This window comes from Carex rostrata, chromosome 19 (assembly GCF_964058835.1).
Source record: "Carex rostrata chromosome 19, lpCarRost1.2, whole genome shotgun sequence".
Lineage (NCBI taxonomy): Eukaryota > Viridiplantae > Streptophyta > Magnoliopsida > Poales > Cyperaceae > Carex > Carex rostrata.
Window position 1 is genome coordinate 2,237,336 of NC_135936.1, and position 18,337 is coordinate 2,255,672.

At 34.6% G+C, this 18,337-nt stretch overlaps 2 protein-coding genes and 1 pseudogene across 3 annotated transcripts; 2 read left to right on the forward strand and 1 right to left on the reverse strand.

Annotated features, from left to right (window-relative positions):
• Positions 1 to 643: 643 nt before the first annotated feature.
• LOC144571762 (uncharacterized) lies at positions 644 to 3,163 on the forward strand. Its single transcript, XM_078321130.1, has one exon. The coding sequence runs from the start codon at positions 866 to 868 to the stop codon at positions 3,077 to 3,079; it is 2,214 nt and encodes a 737-aa protein (XP_078177256.1). The 5' UTR covers positions 644 to 865; the 3' UTR covers positions 3,080 to 3,163.
• Positions 3,164 to 8,547: 5,384 nt separating this feature from the next.
• Positions 8,548 to 10,230, forward strand: LOC144571920 (disease resistance RPP13-like protein 4). The gene has a single exon (XM_078321314.1). The coding sequence runs from the start codon at positions 8,548 to 8,550 to the stop codon at positions 10,228 to 10,230; it is 1,683 nt and encodes a 560-aa protein (XP_078177440.1).
• A 4,556-nt stretch (positions 10,231 to 14,786) lies between these two features.
• Positions 14,787 to 16,574, reverse strand: LOC144571829 (transcription factor MYC2 pseudogene; annotated as a pseudogene). Its single transcript, XR_013517587.1, has one exon. The product of XR_013517587.1 is annotated as a transcription factor MYC2 pseudogene (transcript).
• Between the last annotated feature and the right edge of the window lie 1,763 nt (positions 16,575 to 18,337).

Here is an 18,337-nt window from a genome sequence, read left to right on the forward strand (position 1 = left end):
GCTCAGCTCGTTTATTTTGGCCCGAGCCTGAGCCAAGCTGGCTCGTTAACAGCTCGGTCCAATACCGAGCAAGCTGTTAGCAAGCGAGCCGCGAGCTTTTTTGACAGCCCTACTTGTGCATAGGTATAAGTTTGAAGACTGATATTTTTCTTAAATATACTGAATATTTTTTTAATAAAGAGTAATATGGATATTTTATAAATTTATACTGAGATTTAATAATAATGACAATAAAATGAATAAATATGTGTGTTTTTGAATTTTACAAAGAAAAAAATATAATATTATAAATTTTAAAGGAAGAAATATATAATTTCAAAACTTCTGAGAGGTATACATGAAATTTCTCCATTTTAAAAATACATATGAAATTTAAATTATTTATAACACAGCTATAAGCCTATAACCAACTATATAATTCTAATAGAATAATTCGAAAATGAATAAGAACATACTATCGCTGTCCCAAACATTATCGGAAACCGACTCCTATCCCATTAGGATATCAAAAGAAAATTAAAGGTTACGCAATCAGATGAACGTTTGTTTTCGGTGTAGCAGGTCAAGGATAAAATATAGTTGCTGCGACAGAATAAGAAGATAAAAAAAAAGCACAGTCATCAAATCGGTACGATTGATTACTGACCCCATGTTGAAAGCAACTCTATAGTATTCCCTAAGTCCAAATATATTGACATTGACATTAGGGAACGGGAGCTGATCAATTTAATTTTGGAACATAGAATATGGTAGTGGGCTGGTGGCATCAAATTTGATCCCCACTTTTTCCACGGACCACACTTGATCGGAAAAAAATAAGAATAAAACAACATAACACAAACAAAGAAGCAACACGTATAGCAAAATGCAAGTGATTCCATTCGAACTGAGGCGGCTCTGGAACGGCAGCGAAATCCGATTGCTGGTGCTTCTCAGCCTAAATCTCCAGATCTTTCTAATCTTCTTGGCGCCATTTCGCAAGCGCAGTGCGAACAGAAACCTCAGTCTTTTGCTCTGGTCCTTTTATCTCTCTGCTGATTATGTCGCCACGCTGGCGCTCGGCAACCTTCTCAACATGCAGACCGGGGACAGCGATCAGAGTTTGGGTGGCGATCTCATGGCATTCTGGGCCCCTTTTCTCCTTCTCCACCTCGGCGGTCCCGACTCCATCACCTCGTATGCCCTCGAGGATAATGAGCTCTGGTGGAGGCACTTCCTGGGATTGGTTGTTCAAGTTTCAGTGGCGGTGTTGATATTTCTTGAGTCGTTGCCGAGCCCTCGGCTTTGGATACCTGCTATATTGGTATTTGTTGCTGGGTTTCTGAAATTCGGGGAGAGGACTCTCGCTCTCCGGTCTGCTAGCATGGATGAATTAAGGGACTCGATGCTGCCGAAACCTGAGCCAGGCCCAAACTATCCAAAATTCATGGAAGAGTATGTCTCGAGGAGGGAAGCGGGTCTGAATGCCTACATCAAGAGGGAGAATGAGCCATTGCCGCCGGCCAAGGAGGCCGGGATGGAGGCTGCCAGTCTCTCTGATGTGAAGGTAATACATAAAGGCCACCATTTTTTCAGAATTTTTAAGCGACTTGTGGTGGATCTCGTGCTTAGTTATCGGGACCGGCTGGAGAGCCAGCCTTTCTTTTGGAACCAAACTTCTGCTCAAGCTTTCAGAATAATTGAGATTGAGCTTTCCTTTCTCTATGATATTCTCCACACAAAAGCAGTACATATGCATTGCCCTAGTGGTCGATTTTTGCGCGGCCTCTCCTTCAGTTTAATATTGTTCGCTCTTGTACTGTTTCACCAATGCAACAAGCAAGGCTACAAAAGTGCCGACGTAACGATTACATATGTACTGTTATCTGCTGCCCTTTTACTCGAGACCGTATCCATAGTTCTCCTTTTAATCTCAGATTGGACGATCGTTTGGCTCGAGCATAAACACTTAGACACTCTAGCAGCTGCAATAATTCGGTATGTGAATCGGATGCTTCCAAATGGTAAGCCACGGTGGTCGAACTCCATGAGGCAATATGACCTCATTCGGTATTTCCGAAGGAGGCGGCCAGTTTCGAAGATCTTGGCGTTGCATATTAACTTACCATCTCTTTCCCATCTCTTTTCCGGCAAACTGAAGGTTATTAATGTTAACATTATAGAATACTTCCCGAAGGTGAGGGAGATATGGAGAAATTACTGGTACATAAGCTATCTTGATGTGCCTGATTATTTGAAAAAGTTGATTTTTGAAGAGCTCAAAAGAAAGGCCCAGAGTGCAACAAACTCCTTTGATCTAAAAGCATTGCAGTCCAGCAGAGGGGACCTAGCACTAAAGGATGAATCTAGTACAAATCTCATTTGGAGTGTAGAAAAAGATTTTGATGAAAGCATAATGCTCTGGCACATTGCAACAACTCTTTGCTACCAAACCGTGGAGCCTTATTCAGAGCAATTGAGCGGAGAAGAGCAATTGAGAGAAGATCAGCATACCAACTGTGGTGAAATACGCGTGAAAATAGAGAATTCCAATTGCGAGGAGGATCAGGTATGCAACGATGAACAACATTACACCACCAAGTCGAGAGAAAAAATCAGTTGGATGGTTTCCAATTACATGATGTATCTTCTTGTCCTGCAACCTTCCATGATGCCGCCAGGTATTGGGAAGATACGGTTCCAAGACACATGTGCTGAGGCCGAGAAATTTTTTGAGGCTGAGGAACGAACACGAGACGACAAACATGCATGCCTTTTGCTCCTGAATGTGGAGACTGAAGTTGAACCCGTTGAGGTGAAAGGAGATAGGAGCAAATCAGTCCTGTTTGATGCGTGCCGACTGGCAAAAGAGCTGCTGCAGTTGGATGCTAATAAGAGATGGCGGGTAGCGAGCGGGGTATGGCTTGAGATGTTGGGTTATGCCGCAATCAATTGCCGATCATACGCACATGTCAAGCAACTTAGCCTTGGCGGAGAGCTTCTAACTCATGTCTGGTTTCTGATGGTACATATGGGAATTGGAGAACAATACAAGATCGAATCTGGCCATGTGAGAGCAAAATTGGTTGTTGATAAATGATCAGTTTGTTGTGTTCTCAGAAGTAATGTTTTATTTTTCATTATTTTTCTCTTTTTATTGGTCTTGGTAAAATGAATTTATATGTGACCCATCGACGAACTTATTTTATTGTACTCAGTGTAGGGGTATCAGCATAGTAATATTTTCTAGTACTGAAATTATATTTTTATATTTTAGTTTAAAGAATAAAAATTGTGTTCTTCCGTTCTTATTTCTTTGGAAGATCAGTTGGTGAAGGACAACTGGCAAATATGAAATATGTTACTAAAGGTAAGATTTTACGAAAGAGAAATAAGTTTAATTAAATTAAGAAAATGAGAAGGAGAGAGATAAAAAGCAGCAAAATTAAATTCACTGGCAACAATTAATGTCTAAATCCGCCACTTACTGGCCTCATCTGACAGGAGTTGTATCAGAAAGAAAACCAAGTTAAGAAATAGTTGACTAAAAGTCAAACAATTGCGAGGAATATTGTAATTGAGTGAGGCTACGGCACGGCAGATCAAGTGATTTTCTACCTATCTATTTTTTTAGGAAAAATATTGTAAAAACTGTAAAATTTTGTAAACTTTAGCTACCAAGTACATATTCATATGGAAATTACTTTAAACAGTTTGAAACCACCGTTAAAAAAAAAAAAAAAAACAAAAATATTGATGAGTAGTACTGATCAATCCGCGCTATGCACATTACCATAGCCTCACTCAGTTACAATATTTCTCACAATAGTTTGACTTTCAGTCAACTATTTCTTAACTGGGTTTCCATTCTGTGATAAGTTGCAAGTTTAAAAAAAAAGATCCTGTTATTTATTATTTTTACCACAGAAATACTTTAGCTTAATGGCGCTAGAGTTGTTCTTATGATTAAAGTGAATTTGGAACATGATGCCTTAAATGACCGCCAAGTGGCAAAATCGTCACTTCTAAGTTCTAATACAATATGTTTAAAACAGATAACAATAAATGACAAACGTTGGTAACATTTATGAGGAAACATATTACTGTATAACAAGGTTGAAACTTGAAAGTGACACCAACTTCTGTGGAATGATTAGATCACAATTAATAAAGAAGTGTAGGCCGGCAGAGTGGCGGTGATTCAAGTGGAATATTTAACTTAGGCAGGTGTTACAGCCGATTTTTTTAAAAATACCCCAAAAAATAATTATTTTATTAATAATAACCAAGTTTTGGATGAAATTTTAAAAATATCCAGGCCGCAGATTTTTTCTGTGCTCCGGAATTTTTATTCCGGGCCGCAGAAAAAATTTGTGCCCCGAAATTTTTTTTTTTGGAATTTTTTATTCCGAGCGCAGATTTTTTCTGCGGCCCGGATTTTTTTTTTTTTTTTTTTTTTTTTAGAGTTTGGAGAAAAAAAAATCCATTATGTATATGTATATATATGTATATGTATGTATATGTATGTATATGTATATGTATATGTATATGTATATGTATATGTATATGTATATGTATATGTATATGTATATGTATATGTATATGTATATGTATATGTATATGTATATGTATATGTATATGTATATGTATATGTATATGTATATGTATATGTATATGTATATGTATATGTATATGTATATGTATGTATATGTATCTGTATATGTATATGTATGTATATGTATTTGTATATATATGTATATGTATATATGTGTATATAATATATGTATAATATATGTATATGTATATAATATTTATGTTTATGTATATGTATATGTATATAATATTTATGTTTATGTATATGTATATGTAGATGTATATGAATATTTTTTTTAATTTTTTTTTTAGAGTTTGGAGAAAGAAAATATCCATGATCTGATTTTTTTTAATAATATATGTGTATGTATATATAATATAATATGTGTATAATATATGTATATGTATATATGTGTATATATGTGTATACATATACATAAACATAAATATTATATACATATACATATACATAAACATAAATATTATATACATATATATGTATATATATATGTATATTTATATATACATATATTTGTATATACATATATTTGTATATTTATATATACATACATATACATATACATATATATACATATACATATACATCTACATATACATATACATATTTGTATATTTATACATCTACATATACATATACATATTTGTATATTTATACATACATACATATACATATACATATACATATACATATACATATACATATACATATACATATACATATACATATACATATATATACATATACATATAGATACATATACATACATTTACATATACATATATATACATATACATATATATACATATACAGATACATATACATACATATACATATACATATACATATACATATACATATACATATACATACACATACATATACATATACATAGACATACATATACATACATATACATATACATACATATACATAATGGATTTTTTTTCTCCAAACTCTAAAAAAAAAAAAAAAAAAAAAAAAAAAAAAAAAAATCCGGGCCGCAGATAAAATCTGCGCTCGGAATAAAAAATTCCAAAAAAAAAAAAAAAAAAATTTCGGGGCGCAAATTTTTTCTGCGGCACGGAATAAAAATTCCGGAGCGCAGAAAAAATCTGCGGCCTGGGTATTTTTAAAATTTCATCCAAAACTTGATTATTATTAATAAAATAATTATTTTTGGGGGTATTTTTAAAAAAATCGGGTGTTACAGCGTCCAATTCTGTATTCATATATAGATAAATTTGAGAGATTGTTCAATAATTAAATTACCTTTAATATTTTGATATTTGCAATTAATTTTTAAAAAAGATTAAAAAAATATGTGGCACGAAAATAATTAACACTATTCTATTTTACTCCTATTATTATAAATTTGAGTATGTTTGGTTGGAGTAAGAATAGGCTATTCTTATAACAAAGCTATAGGGAATAGCTTGTTATTTGTTTGGATGGAATTAAATAGCTAGAATAGTGAATTTAACTCTTTTGTTTTATTAAAATAGCATATTCTTATAAAAAGTTAAAATTGGTTATTCTAATAAGACAAATGACAAAAGAGTAATTATTGTTTTGCAACCAAACATACCATTTAAGTTACAACACTTCTATGTGATAACAAAATTTGTATTGATTGCTTGATACAATTCATATGAAATAGATACATCAGACTGAACTAACATCACTAACAAGCTTTCTAAAATTAACAAATAACAACTTACTACTTTTTGAATATTAATTATATTATATGACTTGAAATAAATAATTAACTACTGTAAACATTATAAATTGAGTAACTAACATATGCAACACAATATAAAATTTGATTTCCAGACACATTTAATATAGATATAATGTTAGCAGTTTGGGTCAATTATTTGGACTTAAAAAATAAAAATATGAGACATAATTAGAATACAAAAATCTTAAAGCATTTTAATCCTACTCAAATTTTATAAAACCTTTATAAATTCTTGTTTAAAATATTGTAATAGAATCTGAATAGAGGAAGAGGACGATACATGTAGAGTCCTAATCTGTGGAGCACACTTATATTGTCTGATACAACATTATTGTCATCCTTTTTCTGTTTGGATTTCCACCAAAGCGCATAAAATCACAAAAAGCTTCATGTAAGTATCACTAGTCACTACCTTGAGAAAGAAGTCACCACTCAGTAGCAATGGACGGTAGTTCAATGTGATTCCGGCCTTTATTTATGCGAATGTTTGTTTGACTTAACTGATCACTACCGTTCATGGTAAGTGCTCAATCCCCATTTGACAACGCTATGACGATCTGAGCCAATTAATCCCCTTTTTTCCGCACACTACAAACGGATCAAAGCGAATCCTTCCACAACAAGAATGAGATACTTTTTGTGAGGATAAAAAAGTGACTTTTTGTGACGAAGTATTCTCATTTTTCAGTTTTTTCTTTTTGCGACGGATTAATCCCTTTTTTTCCGCACACTACAAACGGATCAAAGCGAACCCTTCCACAACAAGAATGAGATACTTTTTGTGAGGATAAAAAAGTGACTTTTTGTGACGGAGTACTCTCATTTTTCAGTTTTTTCTTTTTGCGACGGATGACCATCATTAATGCGCTTTTTTTCTCACAAAAAGTGTCTATTTTGTTGTAGTGTCCCTATCCCTAGTGACTAGATCCTTTTTCATAAAAATTAAAAAGTCGGTCTGTCACGAAATAAAGTAATGATTATTTTTCTCAACAATAACAAAGACTAAACCATTAGAATAAACCGAATCAATATATTGATCAACTCTTAGTCACACAACTAACAAAACATATCGCACTTTCTTCTTCAAAAAAAAAAAACAAAAAACAATCTCCTAGACGAATTTTGAAAGAAGGGATGACCGTAATTAAATTCATTATCATAATATGTATATTTGTAATATATTCACTCATATATAATATGTATTTTACTTTTTTGTACTTATTAATTAAAAAACATCGAAAATGATCGAATTCGAATAAAATAATCTTTACAATAATGAATAAAAATTTTGTAAACCTTTAATTAATTTATATTTAAATTATAATAGAATCTAAACCAAGGACGATCCATGAACCGTCCTGATTTTAGAGATTTCAAAAGTCATGTTGTGATCAGTTTTGTTACAGTCAAGTGATATGACTCATGTCCTATGCAGTGACTATTTACTTGTCGTAAATCATCTTTCAAAAAGTTGGCACTGTACAACACGTGAATTGGTCTGGTCACAACAGGTAGTCACGTGAATCACTACCAATTTATTGATGAATAATAAACAAACAAATTTAAATTATGAAAAAATAGTTACATATGACAAATGTGATCGGTCACATATAATTACAACGAACTAGTGTACCATAACTGTCTATTTCAACATAATCACAATACAACACGACAAGTGACCAATAAATTTTAAATAAACTGATTTAAATTATAAAAAAAAAATTAAACATAATTGCTTATAAACTATCTATCCCGATAATCATACAGCACAATACGCGACTAAATCACAACATACCATATTACACCACACCAATACATCCCTGCTGAATTTTTGGAGCAGACCTTAAATGTCTGATACAACATTATCGTCATCCTGTTTCTGTTTGAATTTCCACAAAAGCGAAGAAAACCACAAAAAGTCTCATGTCAGTGTCACTGCCTTGAGAGAGAAGTCACCACTCACTAGCGATGGACGATAGTTCAATGTGAGTTCCGACCTTAATTAGTGCGAATGTCTTTTTGACTTAAATCACTACCGTTCACAGTTAGTGCTCAATCCACTGTTGACAACGATGTGACGAGTAATCAAACCCTTTCTTTCCCACACTACAAACGTATCAAAGCGAGCTCAATATTCCACTGTGTAACCAGACCCATCTCTCTCTCTCTTTGTTCTTCTCTTTTCCATTGCAAACAAAAAAATAGAAGTAAAGAAATGCCTCAGCCCAAAGGAGCAATTTCCGAAGTCCTCCATTCCCTTTTAAAAAACTTTGATGCAGTCAAGCTCCTAATATCCGAATTAGGGGTTGTTTCTTCAGATTTGAATTCCCTGTTCGACACAATCCAAACTGATGCGCTCCAATTGAAAACATTACTCGGGGAAGAGAACCAATTGACAAGAACTAGTCGATCAAGCATCAGCATAAGGTCTTATTCAGCTACTGAGAGTGTGAATAACACCACACAACAGTTCGAATTAAGTTATGAGCCGACACAAGACAGTGCTGCCATGTCAGAGGTCAAGAATACAATAGACTGCCTCGACGGCCGCTTAAAGCAGTGTCTCTTATGCCTTGCCATCTTTCCAGAGGGTGCTGTCATAAAAAAACAGCCGTTGATTCATTGGTGGATTGGTGAGGGGATCGTTCTGGATACTGAGATCGGTAAAGGCCGCTTTGAAGAGCTCGTGTACCATGGTCTGATAGTACCAGTCAAACATGAGCACTGTGATGAGGTCCATGCATTCAGAGTATATCCATGGATCCGTCAGCACCTGATTGAAGCAGCGAAAGAAGACAATTTCTTGGAGCTTGATCCCATGGGAAATCCTGTTGTCGGTACAACTAGCCGTGTGATTCTGATGAAGGGGCAAAAACACGTGCGAGCACGAATGCGATCTTTTGGTAGGTCCAGCAATCAGGGTTTGCTATCCGTATACAATGTCAACCAACAATATGTTCATCTCGACAAGTCGTGGTTCTCTGGCCAGAAAAAAATGGGCACTTTCCAGGTTGGGAGGTGTACTGCCTCCAGCGAACACCATACCGAGTTTGTGAAAGAATGGTTGTTGAAGGGTATCGGGGCTTGTAGGAACTTGAGGTATCTCAGCCTCAGAGGAATCTCTAGAATTGAGTCTCTTCCTGATTCAATTGGAGATCTTTCCTATCTCATAATTCTTGACGTTAGAGCGTGCCACAACCTCGAAAAGTTGACTGTTGCGGTCACATCATTGAAGAAGTTGCAGTACCTAGATGTATCAGAGTGCTATTTGCTTGATCAAATGCCCCGAGGCCTCGGTCAGCTCGTCAACCTAGAAGTGCTAAAAGGCTTTGTGATTGGGAGCACAAAAAGCAAAGACCCATGTCGTCTGACAGAGCTGACGAGGCTAGAGAAGCTAAGAAAGCTCAGCATCAGCATAGGCCGTCAGTCGGTGGCAACCGATGATGAGCTCCAACAATTGGCCAAGTTAGAAGACCTGCGGTATCTTTCAGTAACATGGGGAGTGGTAGCATCACACAAGAAACAGTCACTTGTTTCAAATTCTGGTAAAGTCAAGACAGCCGAGAGCATTGCAGACATGCGCCTCTGTCTTCCCCCGAAAATCGAAAAGCTTGATCTTCGCTGTGTACCGTTTAGTGTATTTCCTGATTGGCTTTCGCCGACAAATTTGGTGGGTTTGAAGAAACTGTATATAAGGGGTGGAATGCTTGAGGCACTAGGAGCAGAAACCGGCTGGGCTGTCGAGGTATTGCGACTGAGATTCCTCAGAAATCTCAAATGTGACTGGGATGCTGTTCCTAATTTGTTTCCAATGCTTAGTTTCCTGGAGAATTGGGAGTGTGAAAATCTGATTTCCTGGCCGTGTGATGACCAAGGAATCTGGCGGAAACTAGAATGAGAAAGAAAAATTGCGCTCTCTTATGAAGTGCAAAATAATTGTATTATCAAAATAATTTTTTTCTGTTTGATGTTTACATGCTTATCAATAAACATCAAATAAATCAGTATTTTGCTTAAATGAACCCTCTCGATTAGCTTTTTTGGTCGGCAGAATCCTGTGTGAAAATCTTAAATAAGCAAGCTTTTCTTTTTCATTTTAGGTATGTCTATTTGAGCGGATCAACCAATCTAATTTTACAACTCCGGCATCTAATGTTGTATAGATGTTATGGAATGAAATGCAGATCTTTTTAGAAAAACAGTCAATAATTACGCAATGATTGATTTTTTATTTATTTCTATATTGTTTTAACTTCAAGGGGCTTGCCAAAATTTGAGGGTTCCCTGTGTATTTGGAAGAATTATAGTGGTTAATCTCAATCAAAGTCGTCTTAAACTAAGGAGTTTATTAGAGAAACAAATACAAGCTATTCAGGTCAATTCGGAAATTAAAATAGAAGGGAAGTTGCGCTGGCCTGTTGCACAACTTATTCGCCTCAGTAGTCCATCTTATCTCCATTCCATTATTAAGCACGTTGGGTGTCCGATCCGTCAACAACTACAATTGAAAGATGAAATTTCAGATTTAATCTTTGTCATCCAATTACATAATCTGTCTTCTTTTGATTAAATGCATCTGAATAATGTGTAGAAATCTAAATTTTATTAAAAACATATTCGTCACATGTACGGTGTACTGTTACCCGATGCATTACAATTAAAATTAAATAAACTCTGAAATTTAGTAATATAATTTGTTTCCTTATTTTTCCCTCTCCAATTTAGTGATATAATTATGTTTTCTTATTTCTTTCATTCCTTATTTCTCTTCTATATTTCTATAGCTATTGTCATGAGAAAACTAGAAATATTATCAATTTTATTTCTATACATATCTATATTTGAACTTGCAAATGATTGAAACCCCTTAAATAACCGGCCAAAATGTCACCAACAAAATTATGTAAATATGTGAAGTTTATACTTTGTAGAGATAGTTTTGTATCAGTAAAATCAAATATGTGGCAGGTAGCCCCTAATTCGTAAAATAAGAAGACATAATAATAACAAGCAGGTTATTAAGTCAAAGCATTATTTAACTGAAAATTTTATTTTTAATACCACAAAACCAACAAAATTAATGTAGGTTGCACGATCCCAGGTTAATTAATTTTTACTACGTTGTAATTTTAAGCTTATTTGTGTTATTGTTTTCACTAAGGTTATATATTTTTATGCTTATCTGTTAGTAATCTTTAGCACTGTAATACTTTCAATCTCTGAATGTTTGTTATTTTAAATGGATTTTCTCCGAATTATGTTCAAATTACCTCCTATTTCCTCAGATTTTTTTCAAATGTGGTAGACCCTAAAAGGTTTAAAATAGGTTGAAAATGAGAAGTGGAGACAATTAATTTTTCATATAACCTTATTTCTAAATGGCACAAGCTAATGTTGTGACTATCATCTTTTATAAGTAATAGCACAAATAAAATAAAAATAAGGCCCTTCTTGTAAAATACACATATAAAACTGACAAGGGTCATTTTGCAAATAGTTAAGTTGTTGATGGATTTCATATAGACTTTTTTTTTGTATATTTTTCTCAATGGTAAAATTCCAAATTGGTATTTATACTTAATCAGCCTCATCCAGGTAGTATGCATCTTCACAAAGAAGAAAATACAAAAATTTAGCAACTGGTTTCAAAAAAACTCCAAAACAGTACTAAAACAAAACCAAAAATAAAAATGTATCTAGGAAAGGAATTAAGCTAGACTCTTTGTACAATATTTATTAGAAATGAGAGCACGATTGAAAATTTTCTATTTGTAAGACCTTCTAACTATTTTAGCAATTGCCCAAAGTCCATCAAATAAAAAAAGGGGAAATTGTGAGAATGCCACTACAAAACTTTGAAATTGTGAGATTGCCACTACAAACTTCAAAATTGTGAGAATGTCACTATAAAACGTCCATAATTGTGAAAATGCCATTAACAGTGTATTTTTATAATATTTTTATCAAAAAATAACTGAAAAATACTGTTTTGATATACATAATTTTGTATTTCCGATTATACCCTTCATACAAAAATAGTAACACTCCAGTTGATATCGCCTCTTCAAATTAATTTTTGATAAAAATATTATAAGAATACACTGTTAATGACATTTTCACAATTATGGACGTTTTATAGTGGCATTTTCACAATTATGGACGTTTTATAGTGGCATTTTCACAATTATGGACGTTTTATAGTGGCATTTTCACAATTTTGAAGTTTGTAGTGGCAATCTCACAATTTCAAGGTTTTGTAGTGGCAATCTCACAATTTTTCCATAAAAAAATGGCATTGTTAACAGAAGACTGATGCTGTTTTTCAAATAATACCTCTGATATTGACCCTTAAGCACAACAAAACTTTGAACATAAATGTGAAATTTTACAGTTGAATAGAGCATGTTATAACACAAATTTTTATTTTAAACAACAATTTCAATTTGAAAATGCACATGCTTACATATTTTTCACATTATTTATTTTTCCCTAACAATATCAGGCAAAGACTCTTATCATGTCTATCGGAGAGGAAACAATCAATAAAGCACAAAGACAACAATTCCTAACGTCAGCATCTATTTACCCGAGCATGTTTTCTCGCACGGCCAGTTATATATCGCATTGTCAAGAGTTACGGCACGACGTACAACAAGAATCATGTTGAAACGGAAGAAGGAAATTGATTCTCCCAAAGTGTATACAAAAAATATAGTTTACCGGGAGGTCTTGAGCAAGGAATAAGGTACTTTCCATATTAATTTAACATTTCTAATTTTATTATATTTTTTCAATTGGAGCAATTATAATCTATTTTTCATATTATTTTGTTTATTTTCAGAAATGTTAGACTACATCGAAGAGGATCACACTGGCAATGATACTACAAGATTTTTTTTCATGTTATATTTGATCCATTTTTTTTTTAATGTTGCTTCTTTTACTGTTATTTATAATTTTATCTCTCCATTGTTTTTTCATTTGTGTTATTTTCATTTATATATTTTTTTTCTTAATTATGGGTGAAATGTCAATAAAAAAATATCTTCATATTCTATTCAATCTTATAATGTCTCTGTTGTAACGCACGGGCACGATACTAGTTATTCAATACGCAGCTGAATCCTGAAGGGATGTGATTTAGAATTCTGTAATGTTACTTCTTTAATTAAATGTAGATGTGACAAACTTAATATCAATAAGCTTAACATCATTGTAAATTTAAATTAATTACATTTAAAAATCATCCTATTGCAACACCAGTTCAGATATCAGGTCATTTGCATCTCATTTTATTATGAAAAAAACTATAGAATATCAAAATCACAACTTCCACCTTTTGAACCTTTAAATGCTTGAGAACCACCTAACTTTTAACTTCTACCGAGCGTGCTCTTCCGATCTGATCCTATTAGTCGAAATACGTTGGTTACTCGGCTTAGATGCCAACAGGCCGAGCCCGATCTCATGCTCCCCAAAAAACGCTAGACCAGAAAAACCCAGAAAAGGTCTGAAACTGAGGCAGGCGTAAGAGGAAAAATCTAAGAATAGCATGGGCCGAAGAAAAACAGTAGAACCAATTGACCGCTTAATGCGTAATGCAGCTTCACGACAAATCAAAGAGAATTGGTATGCCCTCCGAAATAATTGTGAATATTTTTGCAGACCAGAACAGCTTCTCTATTCCCGTTGATATAGTTGCCGAGGAGTGCCTATCTTAATATCCTATTCTGACATGAATGCACATTTTGTTAATGTGGAGATACAATTTTGCTACCATATATAGTAATACCAACGCTGCATCAGATTTTTAAGGAAAAAAACAAATTATACAGAATTGATATTTAACAACAAAAAAATATCTTTCTCAAAAAACAATAAAAAAAAATTACATAATTGATATTTGTACAACGGAAATAAAATATTTTCTTCAGCAATTTGGATCTATCCCCAAAGATGTTCGAATTATATTTTATTTGTGTCTGTCTAAAACTATTCATTAGTCCATAATTAAATTCAAATCAGAATGCTTGCATATATGAAATTAGAAAATTGCCCATCCAATTTTTTTTCATAATTGATTGCTACCTATCTATAATTTCGAAACAATGTCATTTGTACTAACATTTGAAGCAATTACTGAAAAGAATATTTAGCAATTGGAATCTAAAAATTAATATATCCATCAAGCTAACGAGCTGTTTCGGAGTTATTTCATATAATTAATGCTCTATGACATGTAATTCAAGATTTAAGTCAAATTAGGATTTCCGACTATCAAGTTCGATACTAAAGATTACATTGCTCATTCCAGAAGCTATGTTGAAGTTTGTATTATTTAAAGTACGTCCTACAACAATCCTAGTCCATGAAAATCAAACCTAAGTCAAAATAACAATTAGACAATTTAAACTATTAACAGCATTAGACAGAGCGAGCAACTACAGACAGAAACAGAACTAACTAAGGTAACAAAAGCTATTCAATTAAATGAATGCTCTGATTGCTCTCCCGTGAGACGACCTAAAAGTGCGGCTTTAAGCTGCTCCCCTGTGAAGACACGTGTACCCATCCCAACCGTCACCTGCTGCACCACTGCATCTCCCACCGTCGACATCCCGGCACTCCGTATATCCAAATCCATTTCCATAAACGCCCCCATTAGCCTTGCCACGGGATGACCCCACCTGTCAGAGTGAAGCCGCACCATCGCCTCCTCCGCTCCAATCATCTTCACCTCCAACTCGACAATTCTGTCCCTGCCGTAACCACCGCTCTCTCCGTCTTGATTTCTTTTTCTCTTCTGGTCCTTGCTAACCGAATTCAATTGAGAAATTCGGGACTGGAGATTAGAGTTCTCCGCTTCGATGGCTTTGACCTTGGATTGGAGATCCGTTATGTAAGAGGTGGCATCGGTGAGGAGAGATGCCTTGTCCATGCGCGACACATTGGGGACCACAGCTCGAAGCGCATAGAACTTTTGATTCAATCGCTCGCGCCTCTGCCTCTCTGCCTCCACATGGTCCATTGCAACCTCCCGGCCGTTTGCTGGCTTTCGGCCTCTCTTCTTTGGCCGTCTCTCTGTTGCTGCCGGGGCGCCGCTCTGTAGATCTGAGTGCTCTGACGTGGAAGGAACAGAAGAGAGACGGCTTCTCTTGTTGGATTCGCTGAGGTTAGGATTAGTTGATGCATGTTGGATTGCTGATGAGCATTGGCGTTCAACCAGACTGCCCGAATTGTTGCTGAAATTCAAAATCTCGCCGGATTTCACAAGATTAAATTCATTTTTTTGTGATTGAGTGAATGTTGTATTGTTTGCAGCCCTGAACTCGTCATTGAACCAAAGATCAGCCATACCGGAACCCGTCACCGAAGAGGCAAGATCAGCCATACCAGAACCCGTCACCGAAGAGGCAAGGTTAAAAGATTGATAAATGCGGGTAATAATTTCGGGGTTTTTCAACACAACATGCGTGGATCCCATCTCGACAACTCCAGCATTGACCGGAACAAATGCCACTGTACGAATACCCAATACATGCGCCTCTCGCACCCGCTCGCAACGCGCCTTTGCAAGCTGGTCACTGCCGGAAAACCACACTGGCTCACCAGAAAACATAATGTGTGGATCATATGACTGAGTCATAGACACCAGAAAGAACCACTCAGTGTCAGTCACATCATCTTCGTCTGACGGTGAGCCGTCAGAGACGAGCGAGTTGAGTTCCCGAAGCACACGCTTTCGGTGTGACTGCTCGGCCAGTGACGTGGCAACGGAGGGGGCCTGAATTTCGTCAAGCGAGGCTCTGTAGTAGCCATCGCCCCATAGAAGGTGGGAGGAGGGGGGAGGGGTGGATTGCCAGAAAATGGCATAGGTCCAGTGGTCGGTCGACCGGTCAATGAGGCACTGGAGACGGCCTTGAAGGGTGTCTTCAACGAATCCCGGCTGCAGCGGCTGTGATCCTACGGCTGGCATTGAGGAGTGGTTATCATAAGTATTCATGTTTAGTCGATTAAGTGAATTGATAATTAAACTTGAAGAAGACTTGAGTGGAGATGCTGTTGTTTTCATTTCATACCTGTTTCTCGGCGCTTATATAGAATGGTTCCGGAGAGTAGGAACTACCACCTCTCCATTATTGAGGGAATAAAGTGCGGGCTTCTGTTATCTCCATTTAGAAATACTGGAGAGTATTTGGTTCGGGGAAATAGCGAAGAAGCTGGTTGGACTTGATGAGAGAAAGTTTGACTGAAACTGGTGTTTTAGACGAAAATGCTCCTCTTTATTTATTTTCAATTTTTCATTCAATTACTCCTTAAGAATTTTCTAATTAGTCGACAAAATAACAGTCCAATCAATGTCTTCATCTATTCTTGTTTGGAACTGGGAGCAAGGTGTCAACTGTCAAACTGATCCAATGAATATTCTCCATTTTTGTTGTGAATGTTAATACAAAATTGCAAAAAATAAATAAATTATGGTATCCCTTTGGAATTGGAATTAGGGCATGTGGCCTCCTAAACTTATTTGCAATACCACTAAAAATTAATCGAATTTATATGTTATTAACAATATCAATGACTACTTTAAAAAAAAATATCTTAATTTGTATTCTTTTATTGAAATTTCAAGAGAAATACATCAGCTTTGGGATGATTCGTTGCGCTCTATAATGCAAAAGTTATTGCTGCAATGCGAGATTATTGTTATTTTATAGTTTGAAGTACACACGAAATTATATAATATGATTTTGTATTGTTATTTGGATCACTTGTTGAAAGTATGTATGGAATTACAAATCATGTGGTCAATTATTTTTATTTCTATAAATATCAATATTTTTATATATTATTCACATTGTGACAATTAGTTCTTTTGAATTGTATTCTAATCATACATTTTAGACTTCATTAAATTATTTTTTTAATTTCGAAATGTATTATTATGCTAGGTATCAAGTTGTAAGAGAATCTTGAAGTGTTGTGGAGTGCATTTAAATGTTGAACCAGAAGTGGCAATGGTCCAGATAGCTATAGGAACCATTTTAACATGATCCTCAATTTAAAAATGGAACAGCTAAGAGATTCCTGTAGCTGGTAAGCTCGGTAGTGGGTCCCTTGTCATTGAACTTTCCCAATAAAAAAAATATATATATACAGATATCATTATTTTGCCGCAGAAGAGCGGACCTTTCCACGTGTATTAAAAAATAATTAATTTGAGAGTTCTTAGAATGTGTGCTGATATCAGCAATTCGAGAATTGCTTTAGTCAATGAAAAGTTCTTATTTTTAATTTATACAATTAATTGACATCAGCATAATTATTTATTTATTTTGGTGTAAAGACATTTTTTTATTTGATGAAACTAATTGGACCACAATTGAAGATCCCCTTTGAATAATGCTTCCCATGGATGTTTTTTTTTTTTTTTTCATTAAACAACTTTTGTGCACGCGCTTATTTGAAATTCCTTAACACGTCTCGTGTAAAATTGGTATATGTACATTTTAGGAACAGAAAATGAATATTTATGAGGCGCTTGTAAGAATATTTAATTAAATATAAAGTGTTAGTAAGTTATTTTTTCTCGGTAAAGTGTTAAATTTAATTAAATATAAACAAATACAAATGAGTTTGCGTCCCGGATTTTTAAACTGAGAGCGTACGTTTGTCAAAGGAAACGAAATGCTTATCGGCAAAACATTTGTAATTTAATTTTTTTTAGTATAGGGATCATTGTCATATATTCAGTAGTTTAATTTTAATTTTAGGTTGGACCGAATAGAAAATATGTAAGGCTTTATATAAGTCTTATTTAACCTACGACATTTTCAGTGTTCACTCATTGCAAGGTGGAGCGCACATTTGACTTATTGAAAATTTGAAAAAATAACATAAAAATTAATTACCAATCTAAACCGTTAAATGTAAATCATATAGAAATTCAAAATTATAAATGCAATCTGATAGTTGGAAATTCACCTAAGCGCCAAGTTTTTTCC